The sequence below is a fragment of the Gekko japonicus genome, unplaced genomic scaffold, assembly GCF_001447785.1.
Source record: "Gekko japonicus isolate JY-2015 unplaced genomic scaffold, Gekko_japonicus_V1.1 scaffold2195, whole genome shotgun sequence".
Classification (NCBI taxonomy): Eukaryota; Metazoa; Chordata; class Lepidosauria; order Squamata; family Gekkonidae; genus Gekko; species Gekko japonicus.
The window spans coordinates 253,897-277,904 of record NW_015173739.1 but is presented as its reverse complement, the minus strand read 5'-3'; the positions used below and the strand labels follow the sequence as shown (position 1 = coordinate 277,904).

At 47.1% G+C, this 24,008-nt stretch overlaps 1 protein-coding gene across 1 annotated transcript in view; it reads left to right on the top strand.

Annotated features, from left to right (window-relative positions):
• Window positions 1-373: 373 nt before the first annotated feature.
• Window positions 374-24,008, top strand: part of GRAMD1B (GRAM domain containing 1B) — a 41,060-nt gene continuing 17,425 nt past the window's right edge. The window contains exons 1-9 of the mRNA XM_015423444.1: window positions 374-526; window positions 4,378-4,462; window positions 7,421-7,524; window positions 7,680-7,775; window positions 10,456-10,536; window positions 15,436-15,551; window positions 18,250-18,409; window positions 19,407-19,593; window positions 20,687-20,830. Of these exons, the coding sequence (XP_015278930.1) occupies window positions 389-526; window positions 4,378-4,462; window positions 7,421-7,524; window positions 7,680-7,775; window positions 10,456-10,536; window positions 15,436-15,551; window positions 18,250-18,409; window positions 19,407-19,593; window positions 20,687-20,830 (1,111 nt within the window). The 5' untranslated portion in view covers window positions 374-388. The remainder of the gene's footprint in view (window positions 527-4,377; window positions 4,463-7,420; window positions 7,525-7,679; window positions 7,776-10,455; window positions 10,537-15,435; window positions 15,552-18,249; window positions 18,410-19,406; window positions 19,594-20,686; window positions 20,831-24,008) is intronic.

The window sequence follows — 24,008 nt, the reverse complement described above, 5'->3', positions numbered from 1 at the left end:
CGAGTCCCCGGAGGCTGTGCTTTTTTGGCACCATTGCTCTGCTGGGTGTGCGACAAAGTTGGGGTTCTCCGGATGAAGGGACCCCTTTAGAGCCATGCTGGAATAGGAGTCTAGATGGTACGTTGGCTGGCAGCCTCTCTCGAACAAGATCGTCTCTCCCGGACAGTCTCAGGAAGGAGATTTTATTTTGTTTTCCTCCCATTTCCAGACCAGAAAATTTTTTAACCCTGCATATTAGGGTGAGCTTGCGCCCTTGTTTAGCAAGCATCCGCTACAGGGAATAATTTTGGCGGCAGCTAAATGGAAGAATTTTTTAAAGTCCGCGTCCTGCTTGGAGACTGAGGAACGAGAGTGGCCAAAGGAAAGAGGGGGGCGTTGGTGTGACCTCATGGATTCCCTGGCAGAATGCGGAGTGCTTTGGCGTCTCCTCCTTGACCTCGAGGACAAGAAGCTGCTGTGGCGGCTGGAGCTGCTGTACGACCTCCCCGAAGGCTGTGGCGGCTCGAGATGGGAAGAGGTTCCAGCTGTGAGTGCCTCCCGGATGGAGCCATCCCCCCTCCGAAACAGATGTGCTGCCGACCTCCTTCTCACTTAGATTTGATGGGCAGGCAGAGGCTTCTGCCAAATTCTGCATTCCTTTGTGTTTGGGAGCCTCGGCTCTCCCAAGGAATTGGGAAAAGCCAGACATAGGGAAGTCTATGAATCTCGTAGCACCTTTCCTTCCGCTGTCCTCTTTCGCCCCCGTCCGGCACATTGGGACGGAGATGTAGTCATTCAGTCCTTTTGAGCTTTTGCAAAAATTCAGTCTTGGATTTGTCCGTCCAGCTTATCTAACCCTCTGTAGGCTTCCCAGCAGCCAAGTTAGCCGTTTCCCTACCCTTACAGCGATCTCTCGCCAAGTGTCCACTCCAGACCATTTTGTAGTAGCCAATATGTATTTCCACCATTGTTCCCTCTAAGCTGAGTTAGTGTGAGCTAGCTCACAGTTTTTTAGCCCCCAGGTCACACATTTTTGTCTTAGCTCAGGAAGGATGGCTCCAGAGCACACTAATTTCTGCAGTAGCCAAATTGCTCGCTCACAACTTTCATACCAGTAGCTCACGAAGTAGGATTTTTGCTCACAAAACTTCACAGTTTAGAGGGAACATTGATTTCCACTGCAGTTTCAAAGATCTATAGGTGTCGGAGTTGTTGATAGGGGTGACTTAAGAGAGAGAGAGGATGTGTTCAGGCTGTTAAGTACTCTGGTAGGAAGAGAGGCTGCGTGAGTATATTTTACCCAGCACCTGTGACTAGTGCTTCATGTTGGTTCTCACCTGCATATCCCAATTGGGGTGACTTCTGCCCTCATTGGCATGTTTGGACAGGTAATGCAATGTTCTGAGATCCTGAGCTGTGTGGTTGGCCCTTCTGGAGCATTATTATATAATGCTTTAGAGGAAAGGATCTACTTTCTGGGTCACCTTCTCTCGGGATGAAGAAGAAGAGATTGGATTTATACCCCGCCCTTCACTACCCAAAGGTGTCTCAGAGCGGCTGACAAACTCCTTTCCCTTCCCCTCCCCACCACAGACACCCTGTGAGGTAGGTGGGGCTGAGAGAGCTCTGACAGAAACTGCTCTTTTTCAAGAACAGCTGTGCCAAAACTATGGCTTACCCAAGGTCATCCAGCCAGGTGCAAGTGGAGGAGTGGGGAATCAACCCCGGTTCTCCCAGATTAGAGTCCGCACACTTAACCACTACACCAAACTGGCTGACGTTGAAAAGAGGAATACGGCTAACGTTGAAAAGAGGAATACGGCTGTAGGCCGGCTATCCGCATTGCAGGCTGTCGCTTTCCCGTCTTGCTCAGCTTTGTCTGAAGGAGGGAAGGTCTTCTTTTGACAAGTCGGTTCCTTGAGGAGCATAAGATGCTGTAGCCGTCTGAAATGCCCGCTGCTGAGAGATTTTTAAAAAGCAACAAAGCAAAACACCACAAGGGGTGCACCAATCATTTTTCTTTTTCAGCTCGTTGCTTTTAATGGCTGCTCCCCGGACCTGCTTCGAGTTAGGCAAAAGTTCTTTCAGCATCCTGTCTTTTCTCCTAGTTCATCTAGAACGGCCTTGGAACCCCAGTAGCCCTTAAAGATGTTTGATTGATTGATTGCTGCTAGAGAAGATCTTTGTGGCCCACCAAGAGATGCCATCTCTATTATGCCAACCTAAACTGTTACTAAGTTTAGGAAAGGCCCAGCGTGTGTATTCCTGTGCTCAGGCTGCCAAAGGGCCCATTACTAACACAAGCGTATCTTTCTAGAACATCCTTCGATCGAGAGGGTTAGTGGTAGCGGCTGCCGAGCATCCATTATTTTTGAAACTCTGTCTCATGCAGTTTCCTTGTTCTAGGACTTCATGCCCCCATCAAAGCCAACATTACCCTCATGGAGCTGTGATCAATGTCCCATCCTGTTGTCCAGGGCTGCCACCAGTAAGGTTTAGAGAGTGGAAGTAGTGGCGGCTACAAGCATGGACGGCTTCAAAAGGGAATTAGATAGGCATATGGAGCAGAGGTCCATCAGTGGCTATTAGCCACAAGGTATAGATAGGGGCTCTGGGGCAAGGGATGCTCTGTCTTCTTGGTGCTTGGGGGGGCAAACAGTGGGAGGGCTTCTAGTGTCCCGGCCCCACTGCTGGACCTCCTGATGGCACCTGGTATTTTTGGCCACTGTGTGACAGAGTGTTGGACTGGATGGGCCTTTGGCCTGATCCAACTTTGGCATCTCTTATGTTCTTATGTTCTCAGAAAACTGTTCACACAATGCAGGATTTTTTAAAAAGGAAAATCTGGAACAGCACCATTGCTTGTGCTTATAACTCACGCATGGAGCAAACACTACTATAGCACACCTGTGGACTCTCAGGGGAGGAGAAATGGGATTATTTCATGGACAATTATTTCATGGACAAGCATGGACGGCTTCAAAAGGGAATTAGATAAGCATATGGAGCAGAGGTCCATCAGTGGCTATTAGCCACAAGGTATAGATAGGGGCTCTGGGGCAAGTGATGCTCTGTCATCTTGGTGCTTGGGGGGGTCAACAGTGGGAGGGCTTCTAATGTCCTGGCCCCACTGGTGGACCTCCTGATGGCACCTGGTATTTCTGGCCACTGTGTGATACAGAGTGTTGGACTGGATGGGCCTTTGGCCTGACCCAACATTGGTGTCTCTTATGTTCTTATGAGTGATCCTTTCCTCAGCGTTCATCATCTCCAGGGAATGCCTGCCAGGGTCCTGCAGTGTGTCATTCCCCCCCCCCCGGGGGGGGTGGGACATTGTGATGGCTGCTGTACCTATTCAGCATTGGCCAGCATTGGATTTAGAATCCAACCAAAAGGGGAGGGGAACCGATCTGGCTTTCTGGGGACTTTAACTTTCTAAAGACAAAATGCAAGTTTCTAATCCTTGTGGAGATGGGAGTCTGGTGGGTCAGAAGCATAGATCAAAACTACCACCCCGTTGACGGTCTTCAGGACGGACAAAAGGTTTTAAAATGGGAGAAAAGGAAATACTACTTTGCACAGAGAGGGAGTAAAAGGTGGAATCCGCTGCCAGAGGATGTGGTGACGGCCACAGGAACAAACAGCTTTAAAAGGAGATTAGATCGCTTCATGGAGGATAAGTCTGTCAGTGGCTCCTAGCCATGGTGACTGAGGGGAACCTCCACATTCAGAGGCACTAAGCTTCTGAATCCCAGGGCCAGGAGGCAACATCAGAGGAAGGCCTTGGCCTCTGTGCCCTGTTGTTGGCTGTCTAGAGGAACTGGTTGGCCACTGTGTGGGATGGGACGCTTGACTAGATGGACCCACTGATCTGATCCAGTGGGGATCTTCTGATGTTCTTATGTCTTTTCTTTCCTGTGCTTTTAAATCTTTTACTCCCCGCCTGACCTTCTCCTTCCTCACTCTCTACCATCTTGGTTCTTGGCAAAGAATACTTCTGACTCTCCCCAAGCCAAGCGCCGCGGTTCAGATGAATGCGGGGAGGCCAGCATATGGGTGAGGGATGCTTGCAGGATGTGGTAAAGCTGTCTGGAATGTTTTTGATGCCAATGATACCCGGCCGTGTTTTAGAGAGCCGGGTTCTCTGGTGTGATCTGCAAGGACTGGGATGGCGGCACTGCTCACGCTTTCCTGACAAATCCGATTCTCTCATAGGCTGTAGCTCCCTCCCCAATACATACTAAAGTTAGCCTCCCTCTGCAGCTACCATCACCAGTCTTTGACAGTAATGGGATAACATCTCCTGCGTTTCCAGTGCTTAGTTGCAAAGACTCATAGAGCCCCCCCCCGGCTGTCTGTCCCCTCCCTCCCTCCTCACGAATTCTCCACTCTCCACAGGTGCTGAGTCCAACCTACAAGCAGCGGAATGAAGACTTCAGGAAACTCTTCAAACAGCTTCCCGACACAGAGCGCCTCATAGTCGGTAAGGCTTCCTTCTCCCCTGGGTCGTTAAGGCCGGCCTCTCCAAGGTTGGCGACAGAACTCGTTGGGAGATACGTGTTGCCGAGAGAGGCCCGTCTGCTGTACGCAAAAGTCGCTTTTTGGGCCGTCACTGTTAACTTTTCTCCCCGATAACCTGCCCTGGTGAAGTATGTATCTGGTATCCATGCGGCACTGGTTGCAGGTGTCGTTATTGTTTATTAGTCACCCTGTCCCAGCTCACGCCGGGCTCTGGGCGATGTACAAGGCATGATGCCATAAAATATACAAAAACTTTAAAATGCAATGTATAGCTTAATAAAAATTACAATACAGAATAAAAGATCCAAGATGGCGATTTCCCTATAATAGCAAAGAACAACAGAAAACAACTGTGAGCTGAATCACCCGCAAAAATAGATATCCAAAAGGAGACTTCACCAAAGTGAAATGCACATGTAATCAAGGATGAATACATATAATGCATCATAGGGAAATACAGAAGTCCACAGGATCCATGAAAGGAAAATACAAAGTCCAGAGTAGATAATCCAACACTTTTCCTAGGTAGCATTCAGTGTTTCAGACTTTCTGGTCCTTCCTCATGAACAAAGAACAACTATAGGAAGTCTCGTTCCATTTCCTATAATCGTTCTTTGTTCATGAGATAGGACCAGAAGTCTTTGGAATTAAAATCTGATGCTTCGGTGCCGTTCCTCTGGACACGTGTGAACCATCCAGTAAATGTGTTTCCTTTGTGCTGATGGCGGGAACTGTCCTAATGCAGGAGTGTATAGTCATAGTTGTACATTTTCAGTACACAGAAAATGGTGTGTGTATATTAAGTGCCAACAAAGGGCTGCCAACTTATGGCGATCCTATGAATTAACAACCTCCGAAGCGTCCTATTGTTAAGAGCCTTGCTCAGGTCTTGCAAAGGGAGGGCCCTCGTGGTGTCCTCGATGGAGTCCGTCCATCTTCTGCTGCAGGGGTCATTTCGTAGAAAAAGAGGTGCAGGAGTTCATTAGCAAAACTCATTAGCATAACTTATTTGCATATGCCACACCCCCTGACATCACTGGAAGTGTGTCAGAAGGCACCACTGGACTGTTTTTGATTGCTAGCTATTGTGGGGGGGGGAACATACTGATTGTCCTCGCAGAGGAGGGAGAGCTTGTACCTGAATAAAACTTGGTCTTAAAGGTGCCACTGGACTGTTTTGGACCAGGGGGGCTCTGCAGCTTACCTGGCTGCTTCTTGCTCTGACTGAGGGTTGCTGGGAGCAGGGGGTGGGGCTTGTTGCATGTGCCCACCCCCTGGGCTCTTTACTGCCGGTGCTCCGCTCCTGTGCGCTCCTGCAGGAAATGACCCCTGTCCTGCTGGGTCTTCCTCTTTTCCTGCTGCCAGCAACTTTCCCCACCATGATTGTCTTTCCCAGTGCCTCTTGTCTTCTCATAATGTGTGACCAATGTACGATAGCCTCAGTTGAGTCATTTCAGCTTCGAGGGAGAGGTCAGGCCCACATCTTTGTCTTTTTGGCTGTTCGCAGTATCTGTAAAACTCTCTTCCAGCACCACATTTCAAAGGAATCAACTTTCTTCCTTTCTGCTTTCTTCATTACCCAACTTTCACACCCATAATGTTAGTCCGTATACGAAAAATATGGCACTAATCTCAGAATTCAGTTCAGAAGGAGTGATCCCTAGCAATAAGGATGAAACTTTTAGAAAGTTGTTTTTATTTCTGGAACCCGTATGTTGCTATTTCCCCCCTTTTTTGTGTTTTTAGGGGAGAACGGCCTTCCTTTTTTTCTCAATTCACCCTGTTTTGTTTAATTGGGCCTTTTATTTTGCACTGATTTTTTTTTCCTCCCAAGAGGTGTCAAAATAAATTATTGGAAATATTCTCCTCCATCCCAAAAAGAGGATACAGAAGATGTGATCAAGTTTGTAAGACTGCATAAAATGAACGAGGGTGTTGACTCATTAATTAAAGACCGTTCTTGAGACATCATGATTTTCATTATCAACGACACACATTATCAAGAATGTCAGACCTCGGAAGGAAAAGAGATTGACAGGGGGGAAATGGTTGGGTACAGAAATGATTTTGATAAACAGAACGGACTTGAAAGGATTGGAATTGGAAACTAAATTAAATGGATTTACTGGGGGGAATATAAAACATTCCAGAGAGACCATGAACAATTAAAACAAGAGAGTGCATCCTTTGTGGAAAATGGAGCAATTAACCATTGATCACAATGAGGCAAAGTGCAAAGTGGGTCGTTATTATTATTTTTAAATAAAGAATGATATACTGTTATAAGGATTATCTTGCGACTTCTTTTCATCAGCCTGACTTGCCTGTAGATGCCCTTCCTTCCTTCCTTCCTTCCTTCCTTCCTTCCTTCCTTCCTTCCTCCCTCCCTCCCTCCCTCCCTCCCTCCCTCTTACCAGTCATTTGTTTACCCAGGGCTTTTTTTGTAGAAAAAGCCCAGCAGGAACTCATTAGCATAATAGGCCACACACAACAGCAGATACTCATTAGCATATTAGGCCGCACCCCCATGTTACCAGAAGTGTGGTCATCCAGCCACACCCACCTTTTGCTTCTTATTCTGTTTACTTTGTTGTCAAAACCCAAGGCCTTTTTTTGTAGCAGGAACTCCTTTGCATGTTAGGCCACACACCCCTAATGTAGCCAATCCTAATGAGTTCCTGCTGTTGGGTGTGGCCTATTATGCTAATGAGTTCCTGCTGGGTGTGGCCAACTCAGGAGCCAGCCGGAACTCCGTTCCTGTGCGTTCCTGCCCCAAAATAGCCCTGTGTTTACCGAATATTTTAAAAATGTCCACAGAGCTCTGCTTCCTTTTAGTCTGTGTGCAATCTTTGGTTATTTTCCGGTCCCTAATATATATCACCGGTATTGTTTTTGGTCCCTTCCTCTTGCTCCTCTGCAGATTACTCCTGTGCACTTCAAAGAGACATTCTCCTGCAGGGACGCCTCTACCTCTCTGAGAACTGGATCTGCTTCTACAGCAATATTTTCCGCTGGGAAACCTTGGTGAGTGCCATTAGCCTGCTCAGCCCCGCTCAACCCCATGCAGTAGGACCAGTTTCAGGACCTTTCTAGAAATGCTTTGGTAATCTTCTTTGGTAACCTTTCTTCGTCACCCCCCCCCCCAAAAAAAAATGTTTTTGGCTTGCCTCTGTTCTTAGTTGACCGTTCGTTTGAAGGACATCTGCTCCATGACCAAGGAAAAAACTGCACGGCTCATTCCTAACGCTATCCAAGTTTGCACTGACACTGAAAAGGTACGTGCTGGAATTCCTCCGCTCCCAACCTGTGTGTGAGAGACGAGAATCGAGAGCATTGAGTCAAGGCGTATCAGGCCTGTAGCCAGGAATTTTTTAGGGAGGGGGAATGAAATTAAAACTAAAGTAATTGTAAAATAATTTTCAAATTAAGTTAAAGTAATTTAAACGTAATTACATTACCGGGGGATGCAGGCAGGGGCGGAATGACGCCAGCAGTGAACTTCTCCCTAGGCACATAGAGCTGAGCCCAGGAATTGGCGGGTACTAGATGTAAGAGTTCTTTTGGCTTCATGCAACACAAAGAAAACATACCCCCCCCAAAAGGTATTCACTTTGTCTGTGAGAGACAAGCAGGGGTCATTTCCTACAGGAGCGCACAGGTGCGGAGCTCCAGCAGTAAAGAGCCCAGGGGGCGGGCACATGCCACAAGCCCCAACCCCTGCTCCCAGCAGCCCTCAGTCAGAGCAAGAAGCAGCCAGGTAAGTTGCAGAGCTCCCCCCGGCCCAAAACAGTCCAGTGGCACCTTTAAGACCAAGTTTTATTCAGGTACAAGCTCTCCCTCCTCTGCAAGGACAGATCTGCACATCTCCCCCCCGTACAAGCTCTCCCTCCTCTGCGAGGACAGATCTGCACATCTCTCCCCCCCCCCATAGCTAGTAATCCAAAACAGTCCAGTGGCACCTTTAAAACCAAGTTTTATTCAGGTACAAGCTCTCCCTCCTCTGCGAGGACAGATCTGCACGTTCCCCCCCCCCAATAGCTAGCAATCCAAAACAGTCCAGTGGAGCCTGAGCGGTGGGTGTTGCCTTTTGACACACTTCCGGTGATGCCAGGGGGTGTGGCATATGCAAATGAGTTATGTTGATGAGATCCTGCACCTCTTTTTCTACTAAATTACCCCTGGAGACAAGAATCAAGAACATGAAGTCAAGGTGTATAGAGCTGAGCCCAGGAATTGTCGGGTACCAAGTAGTGTCTTTTTGGCTTCATGCAACACATAGAAACAGGAAATAGCGGAGGGAGGAAAGTATTCACTTTGCAAAGCGGGTCAAAGCTCAATCAGTACTCAGCCTGAGGATGAGGAGTGGGGTTCTTTTGTGGTGTAGGGTTGCAGTTTTTGTGGAGCTGGTGAGCGCCTGAGTGAGGTTTCGCTCCCCGTGGTGCGCATGCACACACTTTGTTGCACTCTTGATTTTGCCGTAGCAGGCTTTGCGTGTTTGGGGGGGGGCATGACATGGAGCGGAGTGTACTGGAGAGACAACTGGGCTGTAGAGTGCAAACTTCAAGCAGCAGATCCCTCTCTCAGACCGCCTTTAACGATATGAAGACGCTCAGCACCTCTCTCCGTGAAGCCTGCAGGGTTTGGGCCTTCACGGTCTTAATGCTTCATCGAAACTTAAAGTTGAATGTTTAGTCTGGCGAAGAGGAGGTTGAGGGGGGAAATGGTCAATGCTCCCTCTAAGCTGTGGAGTTGTGTGAGCAAAAATTCTACTTTGTGAGCTTCTGGCATTCAAGTTGTGAGTGAGGGATTTGGCTGCTGCCTAAATTAGTTTGCTCTGGAGCCATCCTTCCTGAGCAACGACAAAAAGGCGTGAGCCGGAAGCTAAAAACCTGTGAGCTAGCTCACACTAACTCGGCTTAGAGGGAACACGGGTCATGATTGCTCTCTGGAAGTATTTGAAGGGCTGTCACTTAGAGGAGGGCAGGGAGCTGTTCCTGTTGGTAGCAGAGGAGAGGACTTGCAATAATGGGTGGGAAGGTACCAGCTGGATTTAAGAACATAAGAACATAAGAGATGCCAATGTTGGATCAGGCCAAAAGCCCATCCAGTCCAACACTCTGTATCACACAGTGGCCAGAAATACCAGTGCCATCAGGAGGTCCACCAGTGGGGCCAGGACATTAGAAGCCCTCCCACTGTTGACCCCCCCAAGAACCAAGATGACAGAGCATCACTTGCCCCGGAGTCCCTATCTATACCTTGTGGCTAATAGCCACTGATGGGCCTCTGCTCCATATGCTTATCTAATTCCCTCTTGAAGCCGTCCATGCTTGTAGCCGCCACCACTTCCTGTGGCAGTGAATTCCAAGTGTCAATCACTCTTTGGGTGACGAAGTACTTCCTTTTATCCGTTCTAACCCGACCGCTCAGCAATTTCATGGCGTGCCCACGAGTTCTTGTATTGTGAGAAACGGAGAAAAGTACCTCTTTCTCTACCTGCTCTTTCCCATGCATAATCTTATATGACAGAGTTGTGTGACAGTGGAATCAGCTGCCTAGGGAGGTGGTGAGCTCCCCTTCACCAGCAGTCTATAAGCAGCGTCTGGACAAACACTTGTTGGGGATGGTCTAGGCTGATCCTGCATTGAGCAGGGGGTTGGACTGGCTGGTCTCTATGGCCCCTTTCAACTCTGTGATTTTATGATTCTGCCTGCTAATGTTACAAAGTCTTCATGTCTGGGCCAGTCCTTTGGCCAGATGTGCTCTGAGAGTTCTGAATGTAATTCGCAGATGGGTGCGGGATTGATCTGGGTGCGGGATTGATCTGGTGGCAGTGGGATCAAGCCTTTCTGTGGTTCGCCGGGTGTGTTGCTGATAAAATTAGGAAGACCTCATCTTCTTTGCCAACATGCTCTTAGGCAGCCTTTTAATAAGCAATCTCTCTGCCCTCCACAGCACTTTTTTACTTCCTTCGGCGCCCGAGACAGGACGTACATGATGATGTTCAGGCTCTGGCAGAATGCCCTCCTGGAGAAGGTATTTTATTTGTCCGTTTGCTTTCTTTATTCCGAACACTTATTCCTCGCCTCACAATATGACGTTATCTCCAAGGCAGCTTGCGGAAGAAAAGTATCATGTCAAACAGCTACAGTAGAAACAGCCACATGAAAAACATAAGTTCATTAAAAAGTAGCAGATAGGGAAAGTCTAGAATAAACAGGACCGAAAGCAGGGGTGTCAAACATGCGGCCCGAGGGCTGGATCAGGCCCGCAGTGGAACTGGCTGTCTTCTGCTGCTTCTTCCAGTGCTGCTGCGTCGTCGTCGTTGTCGTAGGTTTGCAGCTTACAGATACACACCTGAACAGCGTACTCAAGATTGCAACAGCACAGGCATTTTGACGCAGTAATTCAGAGCAAGAGGTGTCAGTTATCACACACTGTTAAATAAACAAAATATTGCAGGAGTGCTAATGTTTTAAGCATCTTTTTATTTTAAGTTTTAAAAAAAACCCTTCGCGTTTGTGTCCTTCATAAAGTTTCTGTCTCTGCTACCTGGCATTACCTTTTATGACGCACATGGCCCGGCCCAACAAGGTCTCATTTATGTGAGATCCATCATAACGAGTTCGGCACCCCTGACCTAAAGCATGGCTGTTGGATAAAGGATTGAAATTGTCATCCTAAACAGACCAAGCCCATTGACTTCAAGTTGAAATGAAAATGTGAAAATGTGCATGCCAGTGTGAGGCAAAAGACAAACCCTTTTGACATTGGCCCTGTGCAAACTTATTTATTTAACTCATTTGCACCTAGGGTTGCCAAGTCCATCTTCCACCCCCAGCGGGGGACTTTGGGGGCGTTCCTGGAGGGGGTGGGGCATCCCCAACGTGATGACGTCACATTGGGGACGTCTGCCGCCCCACCCACCCGCCCATGCGCCGGATCTCCAGAAACGGCAGTTCCCTGCACTTAAAGTAGCCGGCAGCCGGCGTTTCCCCTTTAAGAGCAGCTGTGTTTCCCTTTTAAGAATGAAGTTGGCGTTTCCCTGCAAGCTTGCGGAGTACGGGCTTGGGAGAAAACATGGGTTGCACACACTTAAAGGGAGAGAGATGGGTGGCTGTGGGTGTTGGGCTTCCCCCGCCGGCCATCTGGCTGGCGGCGGGTAGAACCTCCCCCAAAATGGGGGACCCCTGGCAAAACGGGGGGTTTGGCAACCCTATTTGCACCCCACCTTTCTCTCTCCCCGCCATAGTGGCTCACATCGCTCTCTTCTCCTCCATTCTGTCCTCACAACAACCCTGTGAGGTAGACGCAGGTGGGCAGCCATGTTGGTCTGAAGCAACACAACAAACTTTGAGTCCAGTGGCACCTTTAAGACCAACAAAGTTTTATTCTGGGTTTTTCTGCCCTGGCCCCTGCCTGGTGGAACATGCTCCCAGTCGAGATTAGGGCCCTTGTGGGATCTTCTTCAATTCCTCAGGGCCTGTAAGACGGAGGTGTTCCGGCAGGCCTTTGGTCGAGGCAGCGGACGTCTCTGTGTAACCTCCCTGAGGTCAGGGCTATTTTTGGGCAGGAGCGCACAGGAACGGAGTTCCGGCTGGCTCCCAAGTTGGCCACGCCCAGCAGGAACTCATTAGCATAATAGGCCACACCCAACAGCAGAAACTCGTTAGGATTGGCTACATTAGGGGTGTGTGGCCTAACATGCAAAGGAGTTCCTGCTACAAAAAAAGGCCCTGGGTTTTGACCACAAACAAGGTAAACAGAATAACAAGCAAAAGGTGGGTGTGGCTGGATGACCACACTTCTGGTAACATGGGGGTGCGGCCTAATGTGCTAATGAGCTGTGCTGTCAGGGGCGTGGCCCAATATGCTAATGAGATCCTGCTGTTGGTGTGGCCTATTATGCGAATGAGTTCCTGCTGGGCTTTTTCTACAAAAAGAGCCCTGCCTGAGGTGGTTGTCACCTATCCATCTGTTAACCCAAATAATATGCTAAAGAACTGTACAGTCAGCGACAGTCAGAAGTGTGATTGAGTTTGAATGTTTATTATTGTTTCAGTTTTCTAACTTGTTTAATTTTAATCGTATTTATTGTACTGTTTTTGTAATGTTACCTGCCCTGAGCCCGCTTGCGGGATGGGCGGGCTATAAATACAATAATAAATAAAATAATAATAATAATAAATATAAGCTTTCGTGTGCATGCATACTTCTTCAGCTACACATGAAAGCTCATACCTAGAATTAAACTTTGTTGGTCTTTTTTTTTTAAGATATATTTTTTTAAATTTTATATAGGGTACAGGGGAAAAAGGTGTGTGGGGGGGAAGAAAAATAAACATAAGGCACTTTTTAACTGATATTCAAGACAATATAAGCGTCAATGATTTAATAAATCTATGTAAATTATTATAACATTACCAATAATGCCGTTTCCTTAAAGTACATTATCCGCTATTCTCAATCTGAAGGCGTGGGAAAACCCTATGAAAAAATTGTGTAAACAAACATTTTACATAAATTTAAAATTGCTGGAAAGCCATTTAAAACGATTTATAACAACAAGGAAGTGACAACATTTTAAAAATTCCAAATAACTGATAAAAATCATACAACTATGAGGAACTGGTAATCACTGATTAACTGAATAATCAGAACATAATACTGTGTCGCTCTTACAGCTCTGTCTATAATCGGGATAAAAAGCTTTGTTGGTCTTAAAGGTGCCGCTGGACTCAAACTTTGTCCTGTGAGGCAGGTTAGGCCGAGAGAGTGTGACTGGACCAAGGTCACCCTGCAAGCTTCCATAACACAAGTGAGGGCTTGGACCCAGTCTCCCAGGTCATAGTCTGATACTCTTAACCACTAGACCACACTGGCTGCCTTACCTGGTGGGAGACCAATGGCCACAGCAGAGTCTGCCCCGCCCCCATTGCAGCACCCATGTCTTACGCACAGGGGGTTCCTGGGAAATGTAGTTCTCTTGAACCCAGTGGACTTGTTATTTGCAAGCTTCTATGCAAGCACTGGTTAAAATCTGGAGGATTTATTTATGTAGCAAGAAGAGCTCACAAGAAGTGAATTAAAACCAGGGTGAGCTGGTAGCCGTTTGCTTATCCACGGTGTTAACACAGACTTCTTTTAGGAGACCCAGTTTTCGTAAGCTCTGGCAGTGCCCCAGCGATTTCTCTGTTAATGTTAACAAAAATTATGTCAATGATAATAGAAACAGATATTCGATTCTTGGGGGGTTTTGTTGCCCATACCAAGGGGTGTCGTTACAAATCAAAGTGCTGTTGCTAAGGGTTTTTTTGTTTAGTAAACAAAAAAACACTAGGGAAAAAGAGGCAGTTTTTACTAGATGAATTTTTAGGTGACTTTGGGGGCAACCTTCTATTTCAGAAAGCTAATGCCTGATATAAAATTAAGAAGTTATCCAAAGAATGAATTGTTTGTGCAAGAAGAGGTTTCCTTTTAATTTTATACTAGAATTCCAGATAACGATATTCATGACATAGAGTCTAATTTAATTCAATATTTCTTCTTCGTGCCATAAATCTTTTTTTTTTTTAATGTATTTGTCCATTTCCCCTCTTTAAGGCAAGCAGACTTATGCTGTCCTTGGGAACTGAAATTGCACGTTCCTTTGCTAAAGTTTATGGTTTTTGTTGGGTCATGTGACTATCTCATGCGGGAGTGTGGACATCTGGATGGTTATTCAGCTTGGCTTTCAAGAATGCCTTTTCTGTCTCCCCTCTTTAGGGCTAGCAGCATAGTTGACCTTTGAAATGAAATGAAAGCTTTGTGTTCCATCAAAAGCCTCAAGGGCATATATAGGCTGTAGCTCAGTTCACATTACTCTTTTTCGGTGAAGAGTCACGGGTAGCTTTCCATTATCAACCTAGGGATTCTCTCACAAGATTCTTCTCCACAACTTCCAAATGTGTGTAGTCGCAGCGGAATTAGATGCTTGCGTGACAATGCATGCAGTTTTGGGGCCATTCCTTTTATAGAAATAAATTATAAATTAATTCATAATTAATATGAATAAGTAAGTAACATAAACAAATACACAAATCGCATAGCAGTCAGCTGAGAGACTAAGGCTAAGCAAATGATACCTTTTTTGGTACCCACATTTACATATTTTGCAAATGGTTTTTTTGAGTCTCTGCTTTTTGCTGTTGGATTTGTAGCGTTGCTGGAATTGTGTGAGCTCATTCTACAGTTCTCATACACAGAAGTGCCATAATAATATCCCAACATGGGACTGTATATATTATATAATTCTATCCCTATCATGGGATAGGGTGGGATATAAGTACAATAATTACAACAATAACATACATTATTTCTACCTATAATGTAGAAAGCCAATATATAGACACACAGATAACATTGAAAGTTGCGTACATTTTGCAGCAAATATTTGCTGGGAGGAGACGGCGTGATTTCCAGTTCAGAGCAGTTGGGAATGAGAAACCTGAAATCTTCCCCAGAGAGCCAGTTTGGTGTAGTGGTTAAGTGCGCGGACTCTAATCTGGGAGAACCGGGTTGGATTCCCCACTTCTCCACTTGCACCTGCTGATGTGACCTTGGGTCAGTCACAAGCTCTGGCACAGCTGTTTCTGAAAGAGCAGTTTGTGTCAGAGCTCTCTCAGCCCCACCTACCTCACAGGGTGTCTGTTGTGGAGAGGGGAAGGGAAAGGAGTTTGTAAGCCGCTCTGAGACTCCAAGTGAAGGGCGGGGTATAAATCCAATCTCCTCCTCCTCCTCTTCTTCTTCTTCTTCTTCTTCTCCTTCTACAGACCTCAGTTATTGAGCTGTCAGTAGCGAAGCATTACACAACATTAGGGCCATGATCCTCCATACGATGCTGATGAGTTTTCAGTGGGCGCCAATTCTCGCTGTCTTTCTCTTCCTCTCCCCCAGCCCTTGTGTCCGAAGGAGCTCTGGCATTTTGTACATCAGTGTTACGGTACTGAACTAGGGCTGACAAGTGACGACGAAGACTATGTGCCTCCTGATGATGATTTCAACACCATGGGGTAAGCTGAGTTGCCCAAAAGTGATATGAGAAAGACGCCTGAATGAGTGCGAGTCAGATGCCTCCTTTGCCTTGGGCACTCCAACAGGAATTGCAAGTACAGGTCGGAACTTTAGGTTAAGCCAGTATCTCTGGCTTTTACAGTGGAACCCAGGATCATTTTTCCTTGGCATTTATATTTATTCCATACTAGAAAAAAGGCCCGTTGTGGAAATAAATATAGCGGCCTCTAGAAAGAGGCTCTGGGCGGGTGTCCCGGCCTTGGACACTCAGTGTCAATTTGCTGTGGCGACCTCAGCAGGGTATAATGACACTGAGTCCACCATTTTCTCCAGAGGAACTGATCTCTGCTACCTAAAGAACAGTTGTAATTCTGAGTGATCTCCAGCCCTCACCTGGAGATTGGACACATTTTACCTCAGAACAGCAAAACTGTTTAGAATGTTAGAGGCAAAAGCCAGTCAAGTCGCATATGCAAAGGACCTCTGTGTTCCGAGGCAGAGGCCAATGAGGCTGCATATGCAAATAACCTCTGTGTTCTGACTGGCTATGGCGGGGGGAGGCGCAGCAAACTGTTTAGAATGTTGGAGGCAGGACTCAGGCAAAGCAGCCAGTGGATAGGGAGACCCTCTGAATGACAGATCAGAGAGCGAACTGATTTTGGAGCGTGTGGAATGTTCTAGAGAAGTACCACCACCATTTGGCTTTTATTTATAAGGGAGATGTGTCCTACCTGCCTTCCATCAAACAGGAGGTCTCCTAGCTGGGTACTGACTAGATTTGCAGCTGCATAGCTTTGGCAAGGTTGCCGCGTCATGCTCCTTCAGGTCATCACTTGAGCCCTTATGATAGCATGGCAGTCATTATTACTCACATGGCAAAAGGCAGCGTATAGAAAGTATTCTGGCAGTCCATGCCGCAAACAGAGCCTTGACCAAACATATAAAAGCAACCTTAAAGAATGTAAACAGAATCTGTTTGTTTGCAAAGATATTTATAGCGATATAAGACAAACTATCATGCAAAGTACAAAGTACATGATTACATTAAACGACATACAAGTACATGTGGGACATAAACCCTGCTGAAATACAATCTTAAAGGGACCGAGCCTATAAACCATCCTTTTGAGCTGTAAGAACGGAACGGGACATTCTCTGTAACAGCTGAAGATAAGCCTCTTGGAGCATGAAGATGTCAAGGTTTGTAATACACGACAGGCCTGTTTCACATTGATAATGTTCATCAAGCTGTTAGTCTTCCTAAGGCTGGTGGGACTTCCACTGGTTTCCAGGAATTCTCAAGTGCATGGCGGCCAGCGTCCCTAACGACAAGCTTGGATAGCCTCTATAGACTGAGCCTCAGAAAAACAGAAGTTGACCTGTCGGTTCTTTCTAAACTGCAGAAGAAACTCTTGAGTTCAAATCACCTTCTGCACAGGGTGGGCTGTGGAGGCTGTGTAGGTGTGCGCCAGAAATGCAAGGGCTACACCCAGGGCTATTTTTGGGCAGGAACGCACAGGAACGGAGTTCCGGCTGGCTCCTGAGTTGGCCATGCCCAGCAGGAACTCATTAGCATAATAGGCCACACCTAACAGCAGAAACTCATTAGGATTGGCTACATTAGGGGTGTGTGGCCTAACATGCAAAGGAGTTCCTGCTCCAAAAAAAGCCCTGGGTTTTGACAACAAAGTAAACAGAATAAGAAGCAAAAGATAGGTGTGGCTGGATGACCACACGTTTGGCAACATGGGGGTGTGGCCTAATATGCTAATGAGTTTCTGCTGTTGGGTGTGGCCTGTTATGCTAATGAGTTCCAGCTGGGCTTTTTCTACAAAAAAAGCCCTGGCTACACCACCCCATTTGCAAAGATGAGAAACTGCAACTAAGCAATAGTAGTCTCTTCCAGAGGCAACTCCGCTTCGGCATGGTCATGCATTGTACAGTCGCCCTGTCGACCGGGAACCAGTTTTTGATAGGACCAAGCCGTCCTCCCATAATATTGGGGCTGTTGGATGGTTCTGATTTCCTGCCCCCGTGAGTACGTTAAGTGCCTTCAGGTCACTTCTGACTCATGGCGACCCTATGAATGAGTGAGCTCCAAAACGTCCTCTCGTTAACAGCCTTGCTCAGATCTTGCAGACGGAGGGTTGTCTCTTCCTTGATTTGAGTCCATCCATCTCCTGCTGGGTCTTCCTCTTCTTCTGCTGCCTTCAACTTTTCCTAGCATGATTTTCTCTCCCGGTGAATCTCATCTCCTCATCCCCTGTACCTTTTGCAAAACTGCTATGACCACGTGCACGTCTCCTACAGTTGGGAGGGATCTCCCAAAGAGGGGCATGCTGCACCTTCAAGATCTCCATGCTCGATTGGCCCCCATATGAAATGTTCAGAGGGAGAAAGGATTTGGGGCTCACCGTGCTGACCAAAATCAGCCATGGGTTGGCCAAGCTTGCCTGAAGCTGAGATTGTGCTCATTATTATGTATGCGCTTACTGACCACTCTTTAAAGTTGCTAGATGCCATCTGGGTAGTAGGCGAGGAATACGAAAGAATGACCCAAACGCTGAGGTTGCCATCCTAGTATCTGCTCGGTCCCAGGATGGATTATTCTTGCACCAAATGCTTTGTTCTCCAGTGCGCCGGTTCTTGCTGGTAGGAGGTGCTCAACGTCTCACGGATTCTGTTTGCTCTTTTTAGCTACTGCGAAGAGATCCCAGTGGAGGAGAACGAGGTGAACGACAGCTCCTCGAAAAGTAGCATGGAAGCCAAACCGGAGGCCAGTCCCCAGCTCCCCAAAAAGTCTGTCACCAATAGCAGCACGTTGACGCCGACGGGAAGTACTGAAGCTCCGGTCCCAGTAGGTGTTCCCCTCATCTGATTGCTGTTAGCATGAAAATCATAGAGTTTGGTGTGGTGGTTAAGTGTGTGTGTGGACTCTAATCTGGGAGAACCGGGTTTGAGTCCCCACTCCTCCACTTGCACCTGCTGGATGACCTTGGGCAAGCCGTAGTTCTGATAAGAGCTGTTCTTGAAAAAGAGCAGTTTCTGTCAGAGCTCTCTCAACCCCACCTACTTCACAGGGTGTCTGTTGTGGGGAGGGGGGGGGAGGAGTTTGTAAACCGCTCTGAGACTCCCGTGGGTAGTGAAGAGCAGGGTATAAATCCAATTTCTTCTTCTTCAAGAGCAGTTTTTGTCAAAAGCTCTCTCAGCCCCACCCACCTCACAGGGTGTCTGTTGTGGGGAGGGGAAGGGAAAGGTGTTTGTAAGCCGCTCTGAGACTCCCGTGGGTAGTGAAGGGTGGGGTATAAATCCAATCTCTGCTTCTTCTATCATCTGTTCTGGGTCGGGTTGCACTCCCCTTGAAGAAACAGGCCCATAGCCTCGTGATGCTCTTGGACACGGGCCTACTGCTGGATCAACAGGTGGAAGCTGTGGCCAGGAGTGCCTTTGATCAGCTTTGACTGGTTAGCCAGCTACGGCCTGAGCAAGAAAGATCCGGCCACTGTGGTGCAGGCCCTGATCTCCAGACCCCTCACCATCTTCGTTGCCCTCCTCTGGGCACATTCCAGCTTGTCTCTATATCCTTCTTAAACTGTGGTGCCCAAAACTGAACAAAAGACTCTAGCTGAGGTCTAACCAGAGCAGAGCAAAGCGATACCATCCCTTCACTTCAGGCATGTAGACAGAAAATAACTCTAGGTTTTATGGAGTATGCACATTGTGCCCATTTTGTAGGCTGCAGTGAGAGAAATCCCAGCACTTTGAGGTATTTGGGAATCGCAACGGGGGGTGGGCAGGCGGTGACATCTCCCTTGGTAGTGGTAATGTGACGACCTTTGTTGACCCTCTTCTAGTATGAAGGGATAGTTCCTGAGGAACAGGAGGTTGTGGACATCCCTTTAGAGAAGGAGCTGACGATCGCAAACATCATTGGAGACAAGATAGAGATCATAGCGCCCGTGAATTCCCCTTCCCTGGATTTCAACGACAATGAGGACATTCCAACTGAACTCAGCGACTCCTCGGAGACGCACGATGAAGGTACGCCCAGTGGTAGCATGGTGGAGTTGCGTGCTCTTGTAGTGTTTGCGTTAACCTTGTATACCATGATAGTCAAAGGTAAAGGTTCCCTTGCTCGAAAGCCAGTCCAATCTGACTCTAGGGTTGCGGTGCTCATCTCCGTTTCAAAGCTGAAGAGCCAGCGCTGTCCGAAGACGTTTCCATGGTCATGTGGCCGGCATGACTAAACACCAAGGCGCACGAAACGCTGTTACCTTCCCACTGAAGTGGTACCTATTTATCTACTTGCAGTTTCTTGCTTTCGAACTGCTAGGTTGGCAGGAGCTGGAACCAGAGACGGGAGCTCACTCCATCATGCGGCACCCGGGTCTCGAACTGCTGAACTACTGACCTTCCACAGCCTGCAGTTCAGCGTCTTAACCACTTGAGCCACCGCAGCTCCTAGTCAAAGAGTAAAGGACCAGAATTCCAGATTCCAATGGTCATGGATTACTACCTCTTGAACCTTCAGGGCTGTCTTGTGTTTGGTGCCACCTCTGTTCATTGTTCTTTCCATTTTGAGACTCACTACTGTGTACTGCTAATTTCCAGCTAAATTGTGTTAATAATCTAGAGCATCATTAGATTAATGGGTATAGTATCCAGGCACCATCTACCCAGAACATCTTCTGGGTATGTGCCACATTCATGTCTTGTACAGGAGGTCTTTCCAGAAGATAAAGTCCGATATTAACTATTATTCATGTGACTTTTCTGACTAGCTAAGATGCTTACAAGGTGGTAACATTTAAAACCATCAGTTTGACTGAATCAGGCCCAATTATTTCTTTTTTAATTTTAACCTTTTGCAGTCCCAGATTCAGTGATCGCCTGTGTGTGGAAAAATGACTTTGGGACATGTTTGATCAAGCAGTTATTTTGAGGATGAATCTGTGAGCTGGATTGGTTTCGTGTTGGGTCTTGCTTACAAATTTGTTTCTGGAAGAGTTTGTGGAATAACCAAGTCAGTGTAACTTTTCCATATATCAAGATCGTCTGAGCCCCAATCATTACATCATCTGTTTTTTTTTAAAAAAAAACAACCCTGCAGTGTAACCTCTGCTTCCTCCTGCAGGGGAAGTTCAGGCCTTTTATGATGACCTGAATGGTCGGCAGTACATGAACGAAGTGTTCAACTTTAGTGTGGACAAGCTGTATGACCTCCTCTTCACGGACTCTCAGTTCCTGAGGGACTTTATGGAGCAGCGGAGATTCTCCGGTGAGTTTGGTGCTCTCATGCGCCTGCATATCCTCATGTCCCAGCTGGCATCAGTTCAGCCAGAACTTTGTTTTGGTTGCTTTTGTCTAAGAGATATACATACATACATTCAGCCTTTTGATCAATATGGAATTGGATCCACAGGTCTAATTAAGGGCACGTGCATACTACAAATATGAACAAGTCTGATGATATTTGTTGAGCTATCGTAGCACGCGACCTTAGAAAGGGGCTGTGGCTCAGTGTCAGAGCCTCTGCTTGGCATGTAGATGGTCCCAGGTTCAATCCCCAGCATCTCCAGTTAAAGGATCTTGCAGTAAATGACGCCAAAGACCTCTGCCTGAGCCACTGCCGGTCTGAGTAGACAATGCTAACCTTGCCCTGACCTGGATAGCCCAGGCAAGCCAGATCTCGGAAGCTAGGCATGGCCGACCCTGGCAATTACTTGGATGGGAGACCTCCAAGGAAAACCAGTGCTGGGATGCAGAGGCAGGCAATAGTAAGTCACCTCTCTGAAATGTCCAAGCCCCACTCGGGGGTCACCAGAAGTCAACCATGACTTCCAGGTGCGCACACACACACAAAATACACAAAAAATTGTGACAATACTAACCTTGATGAACCAGGGGTCTGAGTCAGTATAAGGCAGCCTCATCTCTTCATGAATCTTTGGGGTACTACAGCTCTGTAGAAGCTGGGGGAAATCTCCCAGAATGAGTTCATTGCACCCTCCCAACATTCCAGTTTCACTCTTGGAATTATTTTAGTATTTTTAAATCTCCGGCCAAGCAACAATAAGGTTCTCTGTGTAATTGCTTTTCCCCTTCCCCTGTTACCCAAGGCAGCATCAGAAAATCAATATATAGAAAAACTTCTTCTTCTTTTTTGCTGGGGAGAAAGAACAAATGAAGGAGTAATCTAATACACGTGCCCCTAATTTTATTTATTTTATTCTCTGGATACTTTGGGTTGCTCTTTCATCTGAGAAGTTCCGATAAGTATCTGCGGGCACCTAGAGTCCCATAGCTAGGGATGGGCATGAACTGGCTCATGAATTAAAGTTTGTGACAAATTTTGGCTGGTTCATGGTTCATTAACTGACGTTCATGGCAGGTCAACCGGCAGGAGCTTTCCATGAATTTACAAGCCGTTCCTGGAGGTTAGACAAGGTTTGTGAATGGATACATTTCCAGACAAACTGTGTCCCCTCAATCAAAATGTTTACCAAACTTCAAAGCAATAAGGGGTTGGAATTCTTCAGCCTTGGAAACAGTCTTGTCAGTTTCAAACTAGTTAAGTCAGTTTCAAAAGGGTTCCCCCCCCCCTTTCCAGTGTTCCTTTCTGTTCCCTTCCCATTTTTTTGCACAGAACTTGCAAAATCCACCCCCGACTTGGATTTGTGCTTTGAGATCAGTCTTTTTAAGCTTTCAATGCCAGTAGCACTGGGTACTGCTGCACATTCTGTACACTGAATTGGTTGTACTGGGCTTGCACTTCCTCCCTTGCTTGGAAAGTGATTCTGTGTTTCACATCAGTCTTATTGAGCTGGCATTGCCACAGTGGCACTGGATTCTGCTGGGCATTCTGTACATTGCACTGGTTCTGCTGGGCTTGCAAAAATCCCTTCCCCCTTCAGTTTCTACTGCAGATTAACTTTAGTCCTTTTGGGTTTGCACTGCCATGGTGGCACTGATTCTGCTGGGCACACTGCACTGGTTCTGCTTGGCTTGCAGAAATGCCCCCCTTTAGTTTTTACTGCAGAGATTCTCTGGGACTTCGATTCTGTTCTGTGGGGCTTCTATTGGCCTTGCTTTTTGGGGGGCTATTTTTTCCCACCATTGGAAACAATGGAGGATGGGGCACCTTCTTTGGGGGGCCATAACGTGGACCCTGCAAATCCAATCCCCACCAAACATGGAGGGAAGATAGAGGAGAGGGAGCCAGAAATCCCCTGCAAGTGTAGTGTCTTTATCATGCCAGGAGGCCATTCTACCGCATCATGAATTAAACCAGTTCATTTGGCTGTTAAAAGTTCATGATGGTTCGTGGTTTGCGAACCGGGCACGCCATGAACCATCACGAACCATATTTTCCCGGTTCATGCCCATCCCTGCCCATAGTTTCCAAGATAGACCTGAACCATGTGCTGTCAGCCCACGCTTGGAGGTCTGCAATTTTATGTGGCTCTTCTAGCGATGAGCAACTGCCCTGAGGCACGCCTTCCTGCAACCCTTCCAGTCAAATTCCTATAGATATTTTACTCAAGCAGGACTCAGTTTTTTCTTGAATTTCAATTTAGGCAAAATTTGATGGCAACTAAACATGTGCCAAATGAGAGATGTTTTGGGAGCTCTACAGAATTCCTTTTTACGTCTCACGGGATTCCCATAAAACGATCAACAGGCCAGAGTGTCTCAAATTAATTTTGATTTCCGCTTCGAGACAAAATGATGTTATCCTAGGGCATGTGTGTGCGTGCGAGAGAGAGAGAGACCTGAAGTTCAGGAAGGCTAAAGGGCTGTCGATAGATTCCCCTTACTTCTAAGGTTCTTGAGGACAACGTCTTGGACAAGCAAGCAAGATCCAGTACTGTGGGTCAGTTGCTAGATCGTTGGCTTTGGAAGATTCAGGTCCCAGTCTGTTTTTCTGTGTTGCCTTGGGCAAAAAAAAAGCATCTTTCATTTTTTTCTGCTTCTAAAATGGGAACCACTGATAGGAGCGTGGATATGAGAAAGCAAAAAAAAAAAAAAGACTTTCACATGGGGAGGGACGCCATGCTTCACAAGGGAGCCTTTTGTCTGGGCTGCCAACTGGGCTAGAGGTGGAGGTTAGTGGCTGCCTGTGGCCTTGATGCTGGCCATGGGAGTGTACTATTTCCCCTGGGAACTGTGCTACACCCCTGCTCTGCTCATTCGCATGGAGGTCATTCCAGAGGGCGAGCTGTGTTGGTCTGCAGTGGAACAGCTGGAATTGAGTCCAGTAGCACCTTAGAGACCAACAAGATCTCGGGGGATAGGAGTTTTCGAGAATCAAAGCTCTGATGAAGGGAGCCTTGACTCTCAGAAATTCGTGCCCCCCCCCCCGAAATCTTGTTGGTTTTATGTGCTACTGGACTGGAATCTTTCTCACCCGGTGATGTGTTCTCTCTCTCTCTCTCCCTTCCTCTCCCCCCCTCGTC